The sequence below is a fragment of the Anguilla anguilla genome, chromosome 4, assembly GCF_013347855.1.
Source record: "Anguilla anguilla isolate fAngAng1 chromosome 4, fAngAng1.pri, whole genome shotgun sequence".
Lineage (NCBI taxonomy): Eukaryota > Metazoa > Chordata > Actinopteri > Anguilliformes > Anguillidae > Anguilla > Anguilla anguilla.
The window spans coordinates 57,850,546-57,871,459 of record NC_049204.1 but is presented as its reverse complement, the minus strand read 5'-3'; the positions used below and the strand labels follow the sequence as shown (position 1 = coordinate 57,871,459).

Genomic DNA, 20,914 nt, shown 5'->3' with positions numbered 1-20,914 from the left:
GTAAGTTACTGTAGTATTTATTTTATACTGCTAGCAAACAGTATGTCCTCAGTCCAAATAAAATACAAAAGATTCTTACATTTTAATACAAAGGGTTTCCTTTTAATTTATTAATGTGATATATATATAGTTACATATAATATGCAACAGCAAAGTATTTTTACTTCCCTTGCAAATACAAGTAAATACTAGAGGACAACATTTCTGTCAGTGTGAGCCTTCTAATGACATTGTAAAATATATCCAACAAACTAAATCCATAAGTGAATCATGGTAGAGCTCATAATGTAATGTATTTGACTACAAACAGGTACTATCATTTCCAAATGATTTTATTTTGTGTTGCATTGTTATGGTTAGGAAAAAGTGTCATCAGTTATGTCATACCAACTGACAGATATGACTACATTTCAGTGGTATACTGTGGTATCTTCATGTTAATGAGACTGAAAAACATTTTCAAAAGAGGAAGGACTAAGTTGTTTTAACCCTTTAAAAATGACATTTATTTAACAGCTTCTTTCTCTAAGATGTATATAAATAAAAATACATAAGAAACAATTGTGTCTTATGAAATTAGTTCAACAAAGATTGGATTAAATGTGACAGAAAGGTGCAGAAGCTGACAAATGTCAGCATGTGAAAATTTGCTTTACTTGGTGTGTGAATATAACTTAACATAGATATATACTAGTTGTCACTACATTCTGTCATAACAAACTCAACTAAAAATGCTGAAGTAAAATTGAAAACAAAAATATGGCAGTTTTACAATCTCTCTTGCGAACTTGCGAAACAAAAAAAAGCATTAACATGATGGAGGAAAAAAAAGTGTATGCACATCACAAGTCCAGTTTTACCAACACTGTTCCACTGGTAAAACTAGGAAGTAACCCTTTTTCATATACATTATATGAATCATAAGAGACCATTTAATTTAGCAATATTGCATTTTTGTACTATTCAGTAACGAAAAGGTCTATATGTTTCTTCATAGAATCCTAAATTTGTGTACTTGAAAATGTCTCATCGTGTTTTAATTGCCAAACATATTTTGATACATGGGAAAAGGAGTTAAAAGGAAACTTTCAATGAGTTGACAAACCTGTAAAACACTGCTACAAATGGCAAGCACATCTACTAAAGGTTTCCTGCTTAATAATTAGGTTTGCCTAATTATTAATAAAATGCACAGAGCTCTGTAGTACACAGCTATTTCAAAGGATAAGCATCAGTCTTAAAGTTTGTTGGGAGTTTTGGTTTTGGAAAAACCACTGGGAATTTTATTAATCCATTCATTTTAAATTTGGTACTGGTTTAAACACGTAAGGGGTTTATGCTATTTGATCAGTATACTTTAATGCATTAAGAGCAAGTACTCCTTCTGCATGATGCTCAATGCATTTCAATAATATTGTCTGAGCTAAAAGGATTTTCTTTTAACTTATAAAATATATAATCTCAAAACATGTAACAGACAAACTGTTAGCTGGGAAGAACTGGAAGAAACACCTTCTTTCAATTACCCATCACATATCAAGTGAAATTCTTCCCGGTACAACCGCTTACTTTAACATGTGCCAACAAAAATTCCGTTTCGCTCACTGTAGACTTTCCCATTTATTTAAAAACACTTGGTTTAAAAAAGGGGAAAACAACTTTAAAGACAGCGACAACTGCTTTAAAAACAGAGGGGGGAGAAAAGAAGAATGTGGTCTAGGTCTTTGTGTTGCAGCACAAGAAGTGCTTAAATGTGCCAGTGAATGAGTCAGAGATAACTGCACACAAGGATAATGGCAATAAGGACCTCATTCAGCCTTGTGGAATGAAGGAACAAGGTAATTATATGAACATGATGGACTCAGCTCCACCCCATTTTAAAGCAGAGTGCAAATATCCCAATATATATATACACAAGCCCTGATGCAACACTACTCTTGTGCTAAAATTCTGAAAACTCTTTTGCACATTTTTCTGTGACAGAGACACGGATGTCCTCCTCTTCATAATCGTCGAAGTTGCTAGTATCTCCAGGGCCTCTGCACTTTGGTATGAAAGGAGCCTCCACCTTTAAGCACAAACAAACAATCCTGACCATTCGCCACAAAGCAGCCTGTACAGCACAATGAAACTGACAACACAAGACATGTACACACTAAAATTACAACAACATATTGCAAAATTTTTTAGCTCCTTCATACCTTCCTCTCATAGATGGCAATCCAGTCCGTTGTGGCAAACCACTTGTGGTTTTTAATGTCATTTACGCCATTCTTCAGATTGCCATAGCGCTTGGTCAGGTCCACCTGCAGCAGGTTCCTCAGGAGGTCTTTCAAGTCTGAGCTGAAGTGAGAAGGGAATCGTACCTAAAAGTAAAATAAATAAATCAATAAATAACTGGTTATACATTTTACTGAACAAAACCAGTGTGTTCAACAATATTGTCGCTACAATGGAAAAAGCCATATGGATAAAAAAAAATCTTTAAGGCTTAGCTAAGAAATATGGCCTTCGACAGAGGAACACTTCATCAGACCAACTATTTGACATTCGTAGTCAGTCTGTGCATTGACCTAAACTGCAAAATTTAAATTTCTGCAGCTCAAAATTGACAAAACTAAATTTTTCATGCATACCAGCAGTGGGTCTGGCATTTATATGGAAAAGAACATCTCATGGTGAAATATAGGTATGCTAATTTTGTAGCTCAGTGGTTAACATACCGTACCTTTATCATTGCGTTATAGTGTTATTTACAGTCTACTTGATTGTAACTAACTAAAATAGAATACATTTGTATAAATACATATTTTCTTACCTTGCCAGACACAATTTTCTCATAGATTTGGATTGGCTGGTCAGCAAAAAATGGGGGGTAGCCAGCTGCCATTTCATAGATTAGAACCCCCAGTGCCCACCAGTCCACAGCTTTGTTGTAGCCCTGTTAAACAATCAGTCCAGTTAACCCCTCAAATAAACAAATGCAACTTCAATCTAGGGCTGGGCGATATCCCGCACGATAATTATTAAATGCAATAACGGTCATCACCACCGTGTGGCGTATTGCCTTTCTTTTCATCTTGGTCAATTTACTTAACCCAGATGTTTCAGAGGCCACGTGATATTCTTCCAGAACAATGTCACCACTGTTATCTATTGGGTGACCATAACACAACCAATCAGCAGCAAGGCCTCGCAACTTCCATGCTATCGAGAAAAACACATGATCCCATGAAGCTGTGCGACCTAGCTGCCGATTGGCTGTCACCAAAACATGGTTACGTTTTAAAACATTTTTTATTAAGAAGCATTTCACGCAGCCTCTTTTAGTTTGTTTTTTACTACTGTTTCAGGTATAATAAAAATAAAAAAGCCAAAAAAAGGCAATAAACCATATGGTGGCGAAGACCATTATGGCATTCGATAATTATCGTTGTGTTATATTGCCCATCCCTACTTCAATCATCCCCAAAGCAAAAGGAAAGTTACCGAAGGATTTTTCTTTGATTAATTACTTTAAGATTAGCATGAATACAAACAAGACTCCTTTATGAACATGCAATTTGGTTTTCCAGTTCTGGAGAATAGTTGACTTAATATGCAACTTTTTATAAATTAAGACTGTTTCTACAATGAACTTTACTATATATAATTCAATGAATCAATATTAAATAATTAATTCACGTTAAATTTCCAACCTTGCTGAGTATGATTTCTGGTGCCAGGTACTCTGGTGTTCCACATAACGTCCAAGTCCTGCCTTTTACTCTTTTGGCAAAGCCGAAGTCTGTGACCTGAAACACACAAGAAAAATTAAAGTTGGATGGTCACTACTGAGCACATTCAAACAAACAGATCAAGAAGGGAAGAACCTGAAAAACTCAAAAAGATTAAATATTCTGTAGTACAATTGTAAAGTCTAAATGAAAACAGACAATAAAAAAATTTTTAAAAGTCGCAAAGAGCAGGTTTCAAGCCTTAAAGCAATAGGATTCATTCATGGATTTCAAGGAAGAGGTGATGATTATGGCAAATGAAGGGCTTTAATGGCCATTTATTCAAGTAGACAATTCTTAAAACGCATGCGCATTAAGGAGAGAAGCACACCTTGCAATGACTCTTGTAGCTGACAAGCATACAGCCCTTCCAGCCCCATGTGCCTGTTTGATTGTCACAATGGCTCCATGACACCAACTCGTATGAAGAGCCACTGAGCTCGGTGAAAAGGAGGTGCCTAATTGTTTCTGAGGTTGTGAATAGAAGGGACTGTGTTCCAATAACAGAACCTTTCTGCTGCAGGCTGAAATGTGTTGTTTAGAACCGAGGCAAACACACTTCATTGGGAACACCTGCTCACTTGTGCAGATACCCTGTTCCTCCAAACAGTGATTCATGTGGCTACAACTCAATATATAAAGCAAGCAGACATGGAGAAGAGGTTTTGTTGTTGCTCGTCGAAACATTAGAATGGGCAAGATGCCTGATCTAAGCAACTTCGCCTGTGATGAGAATGCTGGTGCTAGATGTGGTGGTTCCAGCATCTCAGAAACAGCTGGCCTCCTTGGATTTTCATGCACTACAGTCTCTAGAGTTTACAGCAAATAGTGCAATACACAACAACATGGGCAGACACATTCAAGCTAACGTAAAGATCGGAACTACTCAAACAACAGCTGTTTACAGCTACAACAGAAGACCAACACAGCTGGTTCCACTCCTGTCAGGTAAGAACAGGAAGAGTACATTACATTACAGTCATTTAGCAGACGCTCTTATCCAGGGCGACTTACATTGCATCCATTTATACAGCTGGATACATACTGAACCAATGCAGGTTAAGTACCTTGCTCAAGGGTACAACGGCAGTGTCCTACCCATGAACCGAACCTATGACAAGCCTAGTTGCTTACCCACTACACTGCACTGCCGCCTAGATCAGGCTACAGTGGGCACGTGATCACCAAAACTGGACGACTGAATTTGGCGTAAACCGCACATATCCATGGACCCATCCTCATCTCTGTCAACGGAGCAGGGTGGTGGTGTAATGGTGTGGAGATTTCTTTTTTGATACACATTAGGCTCCTTAATACCAATTCAGCACCAATTGAAAGCCACAGGATAACAACACATTGACCATATGGCTCCCTTTGTGGCCACAGTCAACCCTTTTTAAAATGGATACATTTTACTTCCTTCCAGCTGGATAATGCACCATGTCGCCAAGCACACATCATTGTAAGCTGGTTCCACAAACATGAGAGTGACTTCAGTTTACTCCCATTGTCTGCACAGTCCAATAGAGCAGTCAATCCAATAGAGCACCTTTTAGATGAGATGGAAACCGACAGACAGACAAATGGACAGACAAAATGGGGCGACAACATAATACCTATCAACTTGCTGGCAGATGTAATAACAACAACCTGAAAACTTTATAACATACCTGGATGTACCCATGCTGATCAATTAGAAGGTTTTCAGGTTTGAGATCTCTGTAGATAAGATCTAGTGAATGGAGGTACTCAAAAGTCAGTACTATCTGAGCTGCATAAAATCTTGCATGAGGTTCACTGTGGGGAGGAAAGAAAAGAAATATATTAGTCCCGAGTAAACTTTGATGGAAGTTTTTTTCAAAGAAACAGGAGCTAACGAAAAGAGAGAGCGTTCAACATTCAAAGACTGGTAAAGGTTATAAAAACATCAATCAAATCAAATAAAAAAAAGAGCAGGAATTTCAAAATTGATTTAAAGAAAAAAAAATCACTGTAGAATATTACCTGAACCGGCCAATTCGTCTAAGATGTGAAAACATTTCTCCACCAGGAACATATTCCATCACCATGTATAAATTGGAGTTGTCCTAAAAATAAGGATAGAAAGGAAATCAATTATTTAACATATCATAATTATTTATAGTTTCCTAATCATTCTTAAAATGTACAATTTGCATAATTTCACATTTTATAATTTTTATGTTCAACTGGATGATCTGATAAACTCACAAATGGTGATACTTGATGCAATACTTGAAGAAAAGTGATATAAGCACACCTTAGACAAACAGTGTTAATCAAGGAAATAACTCTCCCCATGCATCAGACTGGTGTTTTTGTTTTGAAATTGGCTGATGCATCCAATGGCCAAAAGGTTCTGACCAAAGAGGTTTAGCAGAATCTGACATTTCCACATAGTTCCATATTTGACTTTATCAAGCAATGAATTTACCTTGAAGGCATACTCCAATCTGACAAGAAAGGGAAAGGACACAGCCTGCAATATTCTTTTCTCATTTAATGTGTGTTCTATTTGCTTCAGCTTCACCACCTTTTAAAATGACAAAACATAATCAAGATAAATGACATTACGTACAAAAACAACAGCTACTACAATGAAATAAATAAATAAAAATATAATTAAATAAATTGTAATTACAATTTAAAATGTAAATGTAATTACAGACTAGTATGTAACTGGCAAAGTACACTGAGAAAGTTGGATAACTGGAGGGAAGTTTCATTATAAATAAAGATTTAAATAACGCTGGGCAATATATTCAATTGTATTTGTTGGCAGTACAAGTTACAAGAAAATGCAAAAGCATTGGGTGAGTGACATAATTTTTGTTGTTTTGGCTCTGTCCTCCAGAACATTAGATTTTAAATAAAGCGATGAACACGAGGTTAAATTGCAGGCTGTCAGCATTAATTTGAAGGTAGCAATACCCATGTCAGGTGGTCAGTGTAGGAATTACACAAATTTTTTATACATATTAATAAAAAGTAATAAAAAGAAATAAAAAGACTGCAATTCAGAGACAGGTCACCTGATATAGACACAAGTATCTCAAATTAAAGCGGAGTCAGCACTTCAACTGTTTCATTTTGAATCCAATGTGCAGGAGTACTGAGCAAAAAACAATAAAAATTATATCACTCTCCCAATACTTTTGCATTCAATAATATTTTATCCAATTTTCACCTACCTTCTGCTTGTCCAGGATCTTCATTGCGTAGTACTGGTCTATTCCTTTATGTTTTACCAACATAACTCTTCCAAACGAGCCTGTGCCGAGAGTTTTTAGCCTCTCAAAGTCATCTAGACCAGTTGTGCTCTGAGGGATGAACAGAATATTACACATATGTAAAACAGCTCAGGGATGCTTATGAATGTCCAGATATGCACAATATGCACAATATCCACATATATCACAAACAAATAAATGCATTTCTTCAAATTAAGATGACACACCAACAATTCAAATCTAAAATGTCTGTTTGCTTACATTTCAAGAAAATATTTTTCAATGCAAGACTTTTTTGTGTTTTTTGTATTTCGTTTTTTAAGCAAGTAAATGAACAAATATTAACAAGTACAAATTAATTTTGGGCAAATAGATCTCAATCACTGATTATCAAGTGGAAACCAGGACTTAGCCAACAACTTAAATGTAAAATATATTGTACGTTAAGCATAGTAGACCAACTCAAATCAACTGTAATACCTATAGCTATGCCAGTTGTACAGCAACTGGGATTTAAAGACATCTGGGACTGCAAATGGCAAACATTATGTCTATAGATTTCTTTGTGGAAAAACTATGAATGGAGAAGAGTTTTATAAATGGATTTTAATCAAGTGAATTGCACTTAAATTGATTTCAAACACTTGGCAGAGTAGGCAAATATAGATTTGTTTGAAAAGTGCCTTCACGTGGAAAATCTTAAAAAGTGGCCTCTTGCTGCCTGAACATTTGGAAAGCAGATGTCTTGAAATGTTAACACATTTTACCTGTGGTGGACACTCCCATTTTCTTAAGAAATCTTCTTTGGCTTTGGCTAAGAACTCTTTCACTGTAAGGAGAAATGAGAACAAACTCAGCACACATGGAGCGTGGCCTATATTTCCCTATAAGGCACATTCGGGGTTGGGCAGCAAACAGAGAAATCTTTAATGTAAGAGGGAGTTCAATATTACTGGAGGAAGATCAATAAAAAAGAACGACCTTTTTAAGCTCCCATCTACATTAAATGTTAGCTAAATATACCACACCATTAGAAAAACGAATGCTTCTCATTTCTGTAAGATTACAACCCACTGCAACACCCACGCAAGCAATCCTATAAGTGATGCCAACAGGTCTCCAAATTTCAGATGGATAATTTGAGTATGAACAATCCTGAAAACCAGATTTGTCTTGTTTCAAATAATGGAGCTATTGTACATCACTTTCAGAGGTAATACTGTTAAATAACAGAAAGGTATGGTCTGAAAAGCACAGTATTACTACAAGCAAAGACAAACAGAGATATATGAAAAACAAAGCAGTTAAGCTGTCCATAGTCACAGAGGTTCAAAGATAAAACATAAGGTCAAAACTAATAACATGAAATAAATAATGTACTGGTTTAGTTACAGTGCACTTAGCCTATAAGTTGTAATATGACACATGGGATAGGTCCTACAAACTGAGACCTAAGAACAGCCAGGCTCAAAGTACCATCTATATATATTTTTGTTATACACAAGTACTCTTTAGATCACCGTCCAGATGTTGGTGTTAAATACCCAACACCTTTGAAATGGCCATAAAAAAAGAAAAGAAAAAGAAAAACATATAATCACAGAATCCGCAACACCCACGACTTCCGTGACAAACACTGAGCAATGATCATAATCATCTAAGTCATTTTCGACCACAACATGGACAACACAGATTCAACACATTAAAGATTTAATATGAAACTTTACGGTGGGCCAGTCCTAATGCTAAGCATGAAATTATCAAGCCCATTCTAATTTTAAACTAATTTTAACTTTCAATGTTATTTAAAAATAGTAAAAAATAAAATAAAATAATAAAACAAAACGAAACTATGAAAACTTTAAAGCAATATCTCATAACTGTAAAATGGCAGATAGCGCCCTGCAATTCTGAGGTCTCAATACAGCCTACAATAATAATAATAAAAATAATAATAATCCTTGTTTAAAATGTAATTTTACAGTAACCAGTACATATAGAATGAGGATTTGTGTACTCTCTGTGACTTTGGACATCTTGTTAAAGAATGAGCATACCAAAAGTCTCTATAGTTCACCAAGGTTTTGCAGGAACATTCACCCACATGGATAGGATGATGAGGAAAGAGAAAGGGAGAAAGGATTTTGAATATAAAAAGAAGCACATCAGATATTGAATTGAAAAGGTCTTACAAGAGCAGGAAGACAGAAAGACATACAGTAAAATAAGCCCTCTTGGTAATCTTTCCCTAGTCCTGGTTGTCACTTTGAAAATATTTTTATTACGGGGTAGATGAAGACTTGAGAGTAAACAGATTTTGAACAAATACTTTTGAATCATGCCTTACATCAGTTATATTTAAGATGGACCTAAATCCAAAATGCAACCATTTTAAGACGATTCTGATCCTGGGCAGGATTAAGAGCATTTTTTCCCCTTTAAAAAAGAAGAAAAGGAAAAGCACTGCCCCCCAAAAGACAACTGACATTACATTATATTACAATCCCATAGGTCACCATAGCCAACTATAATCCCACTATACAGCTAACCTATATTTAGAAAGCTAAACCTATAAGAGTATCCATAAGAAAATAAATTCCCTCCCAATGACCACATTCCCTCAGTAGAAAGTTAACTACTGTCAAAGTAACCAAACTCAATTCCTAAATTTTAGGCTGAGCATTGGACCGCTGCATGAAAAATGGCCAACTGCAACAGCAGGCCACTCCCACTGATGGAAAATTCCTACACTGTGATTTGAACAGGCACATGTACTGTACAAAGCAAGCACACAGTGCACACAGGCTGGAAAGAAGAATACTGTGTAGACTGAGGCCCTTCTTCCCTGGGGAACTACAACCAATTACACATTGCCCTGAGGGAACTGTGGTCCAAGCAGTGGCACTATTAAGTAAATACTTTCACTTTAAATCCAACAACTAAACCTAGAAAATGAAGAATAAGAAGTTAAAAGGCAGTTTAGCAAGAAATATGTGGTGTGCATCAACATTCAACAGACAACACTGGAAGGCATCACACACACAACTTCAAAGATCTGCAAAGACTGCAGATCTTTGAAAGATCTTCTGCAGAAAATAAAAGTATTTTATTTGAGTCTTGTTAACAAAATTAGGAGCGATATAGGCCTATAGCTTGAAGTTTGGATGATTACTGGTCAAGGTCCCCTTTTTTACTGACTTTACTAGGACACAGGTTAATAATAATAATAATGTCACACCTGAAAATTCTCTGGACAATTCTGGAAAAAACTGAGAGGGTAAGGCACTGGTTAAGCTGGCATGGAATGACACTAAAGTAGCAAATGGGAAGCAGTAGTTGCATAACTCATGAAAAGAGACTAAAAGAGCACATTTTACAAACGTTACAAAATAATAATAATAATAATTCATTTGCAATTTTATATTCGTCCATGAGAGTATACACATCGGCAATTTATAACATAGATGTAATTATTTGGAATTTTCTAGCCTCAGGGGTGAGTATTTGACACTGGATGACACAAATTTAATCAAACTCAGAGCTATTCTGTACTTCAGCTATGACTGGTTTCTCCACGCCTCATATCGATGGTCTGATTCAACCTGATTCAACAGCCAGCTACAAACAGCTCATTTCAATGAACACAAAATTGCTTCATTTTTTCATTTATCGGTCTATGCAAAATCAAAAATAAAGCTAGTTCAATAAGGACCTAGTTTATAATGTGTTATTTTAATTCTTTAAATATCTGTCCCTTCTAAATCTGAATATTGAAAAATGTGCTCGTGCGTTCACCTTAATTGTTGACTATTGCTTCTGTGAGAAACAGCAAAATTCTGGAAACCTAGCCTATTTTATTACATTTGTAACTAGCCCTTTAAGCTCCATTCAAACATCACATAAAGCAGTATTATTTGGGTTCATTCAGACTGAACAGCACACAACCTTGGACATCGTTCCCTTCAGACTGAAATAGGCTATATAATATCCTGGCTCTTATAATCTGTCTTCATGCTTCAACTGCATTTGGTGAGTATTTTTGTTATGTGCAAGTTATCAAACGTTACAAATATTTCTCACCACTTCCAATTCAGCCATTTTACAAATAATTTACATCAAACCATTCTTTCTGATGAAATGGTCTCAAACAGTTCTGTGAGTTAATGTGTTGCTATGGTTTCATGTGCCCACACTCAGTTGAAGTAGTTGGCTTGTAGATCATATCATAATCAGTAGCACTTCCTGTTGCTCAGGCATTACATTGTCCATCCTAAAATAATATAAATGTAATGTAAATGTTTAAATGAACAGACATACAAAGCCATTACTTGCTGACCTGTTTAGTTAGTATATTTCAAACAGTCAAGCAGTAGTCTATTTTAAAGCCGCAGCACTTCCATTTTAGGTTTTGACCGTGGCTGGATGGGGTAGAGTGAGGAAGTATTCAATAGCTGTAATGGGAATATTTTCAGGGTCAGCTGTAAGCTTTAAAAGGACAGGTGAAACTCAAAGAAATGCTCAGGAGGACAGGCTAATTTGGTGTGAATCAGGTGAACCTGAGCATGGGCAATGGAATGCAGTCATATTGTCAAATTTGCAATATTTTCATGCAAACAATACCGATGTACTAGTTTTTAAGATATTTGTACAATATATTTCTGTATTAGCAAAGAAATCATGGCACAAATCGGATACAGCCTTTGTTTACCAAATGAACACCTCTGCATTGCACTATTATTGAGTCATAATAGTGCAATGCAATCTGAAAACAATCTGTACACATCCAGAATACTATCCATTTTGTGACACCTTTACACAATATTCAGCAGCCATCCCTTCCCAAAACAATGCTACTTCATTGAAAAAACTACCACAGCATGTAAACATTAGAAAAGCTTTGCTACTAAATCTACTAAAATCAAACGAATACTGTATATACACCATGCAAACTGATACCATTTGAACAGCCGTGCACGTTATTTCTGCATGTCTTTAAACAGACGTATATATCTTATGACAAGATGATAAATAAAATGGTTTATTCGATTGGTTTATTTACTTAAAAAAATAAAATGATCAAATGTCTTTGATCAGTAACATGCACAATGAAACGGCATCATCTGAACATATACTCACCATTCATTTTGAATCTAACTCTTTGAAAACATACTGCAGAAACATTACAAGCATTTTTCACGAATCCAAAATGCAGCAGAATGCAAATAATCAATAAAAATAAGGTTCCAGATGTACAGCATTCCCAGCAGCAAGGTAAAGGAAAAGCACAACCATTTCAAACTAAGCAAATGCAGGTCAGGTCGAAAAAAAAAGGAATTCCCCGAGCGTTAGCTATATTATAGTACGCATTGCTGAGATGATGTTAAAACGGAACCCAGGATGTAAGCACACCATGATGCAAAAAGATGTTTGCAATTAGATCAAGCATAGGGCATCACCATAGCAACATGATCCGCACAGAAACACTTGACTTCAAGCTGTAGCATTGACTAGACAGAGTGGTTCTTAACCCTTTAAGTGCCTTTTACATCCTTCTTTGTGGTGCTGAATATGAGTGTGAACACAAACAAGGATTTAATGCAGAGATAAAGAAAGTTAAGATCAAAATGAAAACTCATTGGAGGAATGGGGGGGGGGCACCTGGGAGTAAAATGCCACAGATGATGTTCACTTTGAACTAGAAGAGACAACTAACACCAACATTTTAGGACAGCCGCTTGTAGGCTACATGTTTTGATTTGAGGGAAGGGGTACTTAGTGGTAGGTGGTATAAATCAAGGTCACCTACTGCTAATGCATTAAAGAGGGACAAATGTCACATATTAATGTGTGAAATATTTATGGTAGGAAATTGAGATCTTTCCAGTCAGTTTTTTTGCCTTTCAGTATGCATACCTTAACCGCTACGTAAGACTTTCTGTGTATTACTGGTAACCTAGACCAAATGTGAACAAGTTACAACACATATTTTTGATTTGTGAATAAATCAAAGGCATTTTATTATCAAATAATCTAGTGGAAGCACTTGTCAAGAGAAAAACACAAATTTAAGCATGAAAATTCAATGCTGATTAAATTTAATTTGCTTGAGTAACTAACTCCTAATTTCTATTACATCGTATCCTCAAGTAAAACACTCTTTTATAAATCCTGCAGGTGAGCACTTCAGGATTTACTGTGCCCAGCACAGCATGCATGCATTTTTCCAATGTGTGCAACTGCGCGCTTCTTTTTAACAGCTTTCACTGAGCTACACTTTTACCATGAGCATTCAGCGCCATTTTACAGACAGTTCAACTTCCTCATAACAGCGAAGCGCAGACTAGCCCTGCAACAAGCAATAATCCGCTGCACCTTTCCTGCTGCTAATGCTAACATTCAGTGTTAATAACATTCAAGAACTGTCTTTCACTGGTTTAAATAGCTAAGCCCTTATATAGCACTTAACATCTTCACCTCTACTGCACCACTTATTATAGTACAACAAAAAAGAATGATCACTGAACTAAACCTTAATAAATATTCAAAACATCAATATATTAAATTAGCACATATTAAAGGTAAAACTGCGTGGCTGTTTGTGTCATACACCATGGTGTGAAGCAGCACAGAAATAGTGAAAAATATAGGCTAGGCTTACTGGGCACATTCTCAAAAAGATTCTTAGCAAGTCATTACAAGTCCATTGGATTGTAACATGACAAATGATTGAAATACTGCCATATTAATTCAAGGAAATCAAGTAAAGACATCTCCAACATTCCATTAAATACAGAATGGGTCCACACATTATTAGCCAAATGCGTGGTTTCAAATGTGCTCAGCAATTAACCGAAGAGCCACATTAGCGTAATGGCTCTTGTTTCTACATTTTAGCCGTGCTTCGGGAGATATTTTTAACAGGACTGCAGCGGCAAAGAGAATTCAAACTGCAGGAAGCTGCTGCCTATCTAACCAGATGAAGTCTGCCGTGCTCACTTACTCCATCTGTCCCAGTTGAGGGTGAACTCAGAAATGTGGGGCCCTTCGCTTTCCTGCGTCTTCTGCTCTTGGCTCCCCTTGCGATACTTGTGAAAGAATCGGCTGGCCAGGTCGTCCAGTTTTTGCAGGGCAGAATTGGTACCTGTAGACTGGCTACAGTCCTTTGCCTGGGCCATTTCCAAAAAAACTCCTTTGATAGCTTATACCTCTGCTTGAGAATATACAGCTAAAAGATAAGCAAGATATTTTCAACTTGGTGAGACTGAGTGATAGACTTCCTGTTTGCAACACTTAAGCTGCTGCTTGGTTTACCGCATGTGAAACTGGTCATGCTTCCTGTCAGCAATAATGTACTTTCTTTTTGCCTAAGTAAATGCACTCAAGTACAACTCAACTTTTTGCTTATCTTGTGTCCCAGCATTTAACCAGTACTAGAGGACCATACACATTTAGAAATAACTCCAAGCAACAGCTGAACATTCTCTGCGCTAGAAGTATTTGTTTAGAATGGGTAACAACGTTACATGCATAATGCATTGTTTTATTATCAACAAATGAAAACTTTAACATTATATAGCTAAAATAATATATTACAAAACTGGATATTTAAAATGCACTCTTATTGTGACTGTGACTACAGGTTCAACAGGCCTGCATCTTTCTTGAACCCATTTTGTGTTTTAATGTTAATTTAGTGCACAATTTAACATTAGCTATTTATTTTTGCTTTTCCTTGCATTGATTCAACAAACAGTTAATGATGCTCAAATTTGCCCTGGCATTTAGAATTTATCAAACAGTCCCATTAACCTACAATGTTGATAAGTCTCATGAACATATCTGTGCCATTTTGAGTTGACCTATTCAGATTTTATTTCCTTTTATGTTATGAACCACTTCCTCTCAATACTTTCCACACTGTGCTCAAGTGAAAGAAAAACCTGGTTAGACGTATGAACAATACCCTAATATTTTAGCAACACCTTAGTTAAAAGTCTTTCTTTGTTTGATGTTTTACGTGTTCAAAACTTATTCATGACTTGTACAGCCACTGCAGGCAATACAACCTAATTACACTGACCATTGCCCTGGCAGTCCTACATTGTTACTAAAATAATAAAAGCTAGATTTCACAGACCGGAAATACACGCATATATTTTTGCCGAGTGCAAAATGACTGTCATGTAACGGCAAATTAGGCTTACATGTATATTACCACAACACGTTTTGCGGTATTTGTGGCAAAAGGTTGTAAAACATTATGACGACGTAAGTATGAATGATAATTACAACAACAACAGAAAAAGCCGTAAATATTTGCATATGCACTAACAACAAGCACATCGGTTTATCAAAGATAATACTGCTCTCTACTGGTCACAATTCACACCAGATCCTATTAAAAGCAGAATTCACTTTTTGCCATACTTCCTGATTGTACAGAATGTATGCAATATATACTTGTGCACAGAACTGTACAGAGATGTGTAATATAATCATTTAAATTTTGTTAGCACAGCCTCATTGGCTAGCAGTGGCAAAAACCTGGCCAGGGCCATCAAAGTCAGTTAGCAATAACAATAAACAACCATCCAAATGCTGGTTCAATCTTAACAAGTCATTTTATTTGCATATTAAAATTACAGAAAAGTGGGATTTTTATGCACCTCAACCCAGTAATTATGGCCGTCTAAATATGAGAAAGCCAAATATGGGAATGGATAAACATTAACACTGCTGCAAACATTATTTGCATCACAGCTAGCCTGCCGGCTTTTCATGTAGGTCAAAGCAACCATTAGCCAACAAGTTTTGTTCTACAAGATAAATTTGACCCATTAATATCTCAACCGTGAATTTTGAACTTATGTACTTCAAAAAAAATATGTTGCTAATTTATCTCATAAAACACAACGTGAAACTTGGGCTTACGTTAACCTCAGACCTTATTTTCTGCAGAAAACACAATATCAATGGGAAAATGGACGGAAGGAACGTCCAGGTTCACCTACAAAAAGACGTAATCACTGTATTTGACGTAGTTTTGATCAAGACAGGTGCATTCTGGGATTGTGCAACATCATCTACTGTATAGGCTTGGTGTGATGGCTACTCAAGCACCATAGGCATGTTTTTAAGAAGAACAACACACACTTTACAAACTGTTTACTGAAAAAATTTAAGTCAATGCTTAAGGTAGAATGACAGTGCAAAATTGAGGTAAATAACCCAAACCTTGTAGACAGTGTAACTAAATGTAATGTGGATGACTAAAAACCACACTGAAAACAAGCGTGATATTTTTGTCAAAAAATTTATTGAAATGCGTAGATAGGCTAACTTTATCAGCTCTTGTATGATGGAATGTTAACCATACATTTCTCCTTGCCAGGCTTAATGCCTTCATCTCCTCTCCCCCATTCTCTCTCTCACTACCGGTATTCTATAAAAACGTTTGTTTTTCTGGATTTATTATGAAGCAAATATTGCACAAGTCATGACCATGTCTGAAATAGCTTGCAATAAGCCAACAGCATAATTCCCAGTAATTCAAATAGTAGTTACATTAAACCAATGCAATTTTTCCACTGAAGCAGTAGTCTATTTATAGCAGAACTTAAACTGAACTGAACACGTTAACATATATTGTCCGTCATTAGTGGCTAGGTTGTTAGTGAGTAACGTTACCCTTTCTCCAGGAAAGTAGTAACCATAGACTGTAGAAAAACAAGTTCAAAGTAACTGGGACATCACCCATTGACTCTCCATGGGCTTGGTAGAAAGCTTTTTGAAGCTCAGGAAGTGCAGTTTGTGGGTACAGCCATGTTGTACTGCGCAGTATGGACATGATGTCCAGTCGTTCACAAAAGTTTGAGATACGGTGACTCGGCAGTCTCAACTGTCCCTGATTTGTCCACAAAATATTACAGAGTTGTCCAAATAAAACAATTACTTAACAGATTGGCACAGGGGGAAACATGAGATGAAGAAGAAACACCTATTGCAGTTACATTTTATTGTGGGAAAAAATTACTGACTTTGTATTTGACCGTATTGTTACCATTGACTTAAACTGAAATGGGTGACTGAAACACTGATACTGAAGCAAACTGCACTGGTGCAAGTGAGCAATGTCTCTCAATAAGACAAGGAAGTGAACTTCAAAAACTCACCCCAGGTTTGGGCGCTTTGTAGTAACGCCCAGCCCCTCAATTTGTATTCAATAGGAGTGGCAACCTGTGACTGGTGTTGTCTGACTCCAGCACATGGACTGTAAGTACCTGCCCCTTGTAGTCTTTAGTGAAGCAGGTACCTGGAGTATGCGCTGCAGATTCGGGCTCCATCTCTGCACTCACTGCAGATATAGAGATAGCTGAAAGCTCTAACAAATAAAATTAATTCTACACTGGCATTATTGATTTATTTGCAGTATGAATTTGAGGAATACATAATCTTTAGTTGCTTGAAAATATGGCTCTTAACAGTTACTAAAATATTTTATACAATTTAGATTAATAGCACAGGGCATTTACCCAAGTCAATCTTTCACAGGTGAATATGCACAACAAGGACTGTCCTACTAAACTATTACAACAAAGTATTTTTGTCAGGATTGAGAGATATTTGGATTTTGGCATCATTCACATGATATTACAGTTATGTTAGTAAATCAGAAAAGAATGCTTCACAAACAAAAAACGACTATGTTTTCAGAAAACTTATTCAAGGTCAACTCAGGTGTAACTTAACAGATCTGGCACCTATAGCTCAAAAACTGCAAGAGGATGACGTTTAATTTTGTGTAAGACTGACACACAATACCAGTCTTGTCATGTTTCAGATGAAGACTCATTCTACTGCAGCTTTTGCTCCAGGGTTTATTAAGCTCCAAATGAGAAAAAGAAAGACTTGACTTTCCCCTTCCACTCTCTGCATACTGGAGGCTATTCTATCAAAACCAGGTGATTCAACTCACACAAATAAATATTACTTGTATAGTATTACAACATTCTGAATATTTCCAAAATCAAAAGTCTAAGAGCGCAATAACGGCCCCGTTATTTTATTCACTACAGTCGATAACATACACATTAACAATACATAAATTAAATGTTACAACAGAAAACGATAAATTACTTCGCGTCCTTTCTGAACTTGTCTGTTGAAAGTAATATCGTGTTATGGCCACAAGACATGCTTAATTGCGCATATTACTAGTTAACTTGTCTCGCACGTGGACGTTTGGTAGTTTACGGGCTAACAACAGCGCTACGTTTCCCGGCTTTGGAGTGGGTAACATTTGCTACGATAACGAAAACTTTCATCAGCGTTTACGTAAGGTTTGCAATCTGAAGGGGGGAGGGCTCATATTGCTTGTTAACCTTGTACAACGTTTGCTTATTTAACGAAATCCCGAAGCATTTAGGCTACTTGCTGCAATTATCTGACAAATAGCTGGCAACAGCAAACGTAATGTCATTTAACATTAGCTAGATAATACTGGCTAGAAAATGGCATTTCATTTGCTAACATGTTTAGGATTAAAGTACATTAAAAACAATACCCCTTCGACAGCTGGTTAAAAATAGTCAACATGAAGCTTTGCGTCAAACCAACATGTGAATAAATACAAACAGACATCTGACCACAACATGGTTGTTTTCAGTGTCCATTTAAATATACCCATAAGAATGCAGCGCCACCAATATAATGTTTGCAAACTGGCGCTAAACTTATTGCTGACTCTGTAGCAGCAGTAATCAGCATGCATTTCTATAAATGGATAGTTAGCGCTAGTTAATGCAAGAATATCTCAGGCCTTCGGAATCGTGGCATTGCCAAAGCAGCAAGCTAACATTAGCTAGCTAGTTGCTAAATAAAACCCACGTCTAAGGTCAAATGAATATTCAGTGCAAAGTTAACGTTCGCGGACAATAACAAAATATATTGAGTCGTGCGAACGTTAGACATTGCTTGTTATCTTACTGCTGTATGGCATGGATACCTGGGTAGGGGATCAGGAAAACCACATAATTCTAATACGAGCTCGTTTGTTTGTAAATTAAACGAGAAAGGTGTATCGCTAGACAGTTAGTAAGCTAGCTAATTATTCGTAGACAACCAACTAGGATGGAAATGTTTCCAAATTAGATCGGGGGCCTATTCTGGTCCCAAATCCAACTGGCAAGTCAGCTAGCGGAACAGCAGACTGACCAACTTTGTTATCGATAGACAACGTTAATCCTTACCACACATCTCTAATGTTAATGTTAGCTGGTTGGTGCGGAACTCGTAGAATTGCAGTTATTTCTAGATACATGTGCAGGGTAGTCAACATTTGCCAGTCGAATATGGATAGCTAGCTTGCTAGGGATCAAGTGACATCTATCTGAGCGTTTGATCTCTTCTAGCTATATAATAGGTAGCGTTAGCAGCTAGCTAGCACCAACCATCGTACATCACTTGGTCTCCACGTCGTTGGTTGCTAGCTGGTTAATGATGATAGTGACCGTCGAACTTTGCATTTAACCCGAGGTAGCAGTCAACAAAGGTGTTGAATACGCTCTCTAGCAAAGAGAAACGCCGACAGGCAAGTATCTAAAGAACTATTCTGATTCCTGTTCCCTAGATACTTAGCCGAAATTAGCTATGCTTTTCAACTGGATTTACTATTCAGTTTACACACCCCCCACTTCATTTGCCACCATGCCCAGTTTAACTTTTGGATGGGGACAGGCAAATGTTGACGGAATGTTTACACCACAGGAATGAATGAGCGTGTGCTTTCCCTAAACTGCTCCAGCAACCTCCACCGGCCATGGCCTGCTCTTGCCCCCCAATGTTACAAAAATCTTGTGTTACTTAGTTGGCACAGACAGTTTGTTTGCCAGCCAGCCAGTTGTCCATAACTTAACGTAATACATACAACTTGGATAGCACTAGCTAGCCATTTGAGTTGCCGGTGCAACTGTAACTCACCGCTCTCTAGCTCGTTGCCTTTCTTTGCTGTAGCAGCGTTTCCCATCGTAAGGAAGACACGACTATGGCTCAGAGTGCTGGAGATGGCGATAATGCTTTCTGGAAGGGGTCCTCTGTTGCGTTGTATTCCTCGTCGCGTTCTTGTAGTGTGCAGCTAACGTTAGCTATCTAGCTAGTTTGGGTCGCTCTGTGTGATGCAGGGGTGAGCCCAAACACGCTTTGTCAGCCCCTTTATTCTCGTTATTTCCTATCCTATTACTGACGGGGAAGCTTTCGCCTGCCTTACTGAATTGGACATACATTCACACTTTTTCCTTTAGCCTCTAGTTCCACTGTTGATGTTCTCTTTCAACACCACGACCAAGGAAAACAGTTTTGGTGCACACAGGAAATGACGACAAAAATTACAGGGAGCTGGTTGGAACTATAGCGACATTTAATGGTCAAGAATCAGGCGACTGACAAAAATGGGCATTTTATAGTTGCCTCTCTGGATGATTTTCACATTCATTCATTCATTCATATATATTTGTTAAATTGGAAAAATCATCCGTACCTACGAGCTCATCCGTATAGAGTACAAAATAATAAATTACTTTTATGTGAAATGTTATATTCGCCATTATTGTTATAAATAAATGCTCCGAAGCCAGAGCATCTACAAAATGCACTTTAAGCGACATAAGATTATTTACATCAAAATGAATCCAAATTACAATTGTGGAGTTTTACATTTGTATAATATAATTGCAATTGTTTTGCACGTGTTTATTTACATAAAAATAGTTTAACTTTATATAGCTTATGGGTTGTAATTATGCAATGCATATGAAATACTTTTAAGTATATGGAATACTCTCAAGCAAGGTTTCCCCGTTTTTCTTCCAAAATCGGAATCCGTAAATGTGTCTA

The 20,914-nt window shown here is 36.9% G+C and overlaps 1 protein-coding gene across 5 annotated transcripts; it reads right to left on the bottom strand.

Annotated features, from left to right (window-relative positions):
* Positions 1–20,391, bottom strand: prkacba (protein kinase, cAMP-dependent, catalytic, beta a). 5 transcript variants are annotated; one of them, XM_035416193.1, is made up of 11 exons: positions 20,003–20,391; positions 9,082–9,090; positions 7,792–7,853; positions 6,986–7,114; positions 6,229–6,327; positions 5,781–5,863; positions 5,447–5,573; positions 3,699–3,794; positions 2,819–2,941; positions 2,202–2,366; positions 1–2,068 (listed from the first exon to the last, which is right to left on the bottom strand). In XM_035416193.1, the coding sequence occupies exons 1-11, from the start codon at positions 20,046–20,048 to the stop codon at positions 1,943–1,945; spliced, it is 1,065 nt and encodes a 354-aa protein (XP_035272084.1). In that variant the 5' UTR covers positions 20,049–20,391; the 3' UTR covers positions 1–1,942. The 5 variants fall into 5 exon arrangements, with proteins under 5 accessions (XP_035272084.1, XP_035272087.1, XP_035272086.1 ...); XM_035416196.1 differs by lacking the exon at positions 20,003–20,391 and adding an exon at positions 12,161–13,036; XM_035416195.1 differs by lacking the exon at positions 9,082–9,090 and having other exon boundaries at positions 20,003–20,390.
* Between the last annotated feature and the right edge of the window lie 523 nt (positions 20,392–20,914).

Coding starts and splice junctions, on each gene's coding strand:
- prkacba (XM_035416192.1), bottom strand. CDS start 14,199: ATGGCCCAGGCAAAGGACTGTAGCCAGTCTACAGGTACCAATTCTGCC. Junction 6,328..6,985: donor AGATCCTGGACAAGCAGAAG/GTAGGTGAAAAT, acceptor TCATTTTAAAAG/GTGGTGAAGCTGAAGCAAAT. Junction 5,864..6,228: donor GATTGGAGTATGCCTTCAAG/GTAAATTCATTG, acceptor CCTTATTTTTAG/GACAACTCCAATTTATACAT.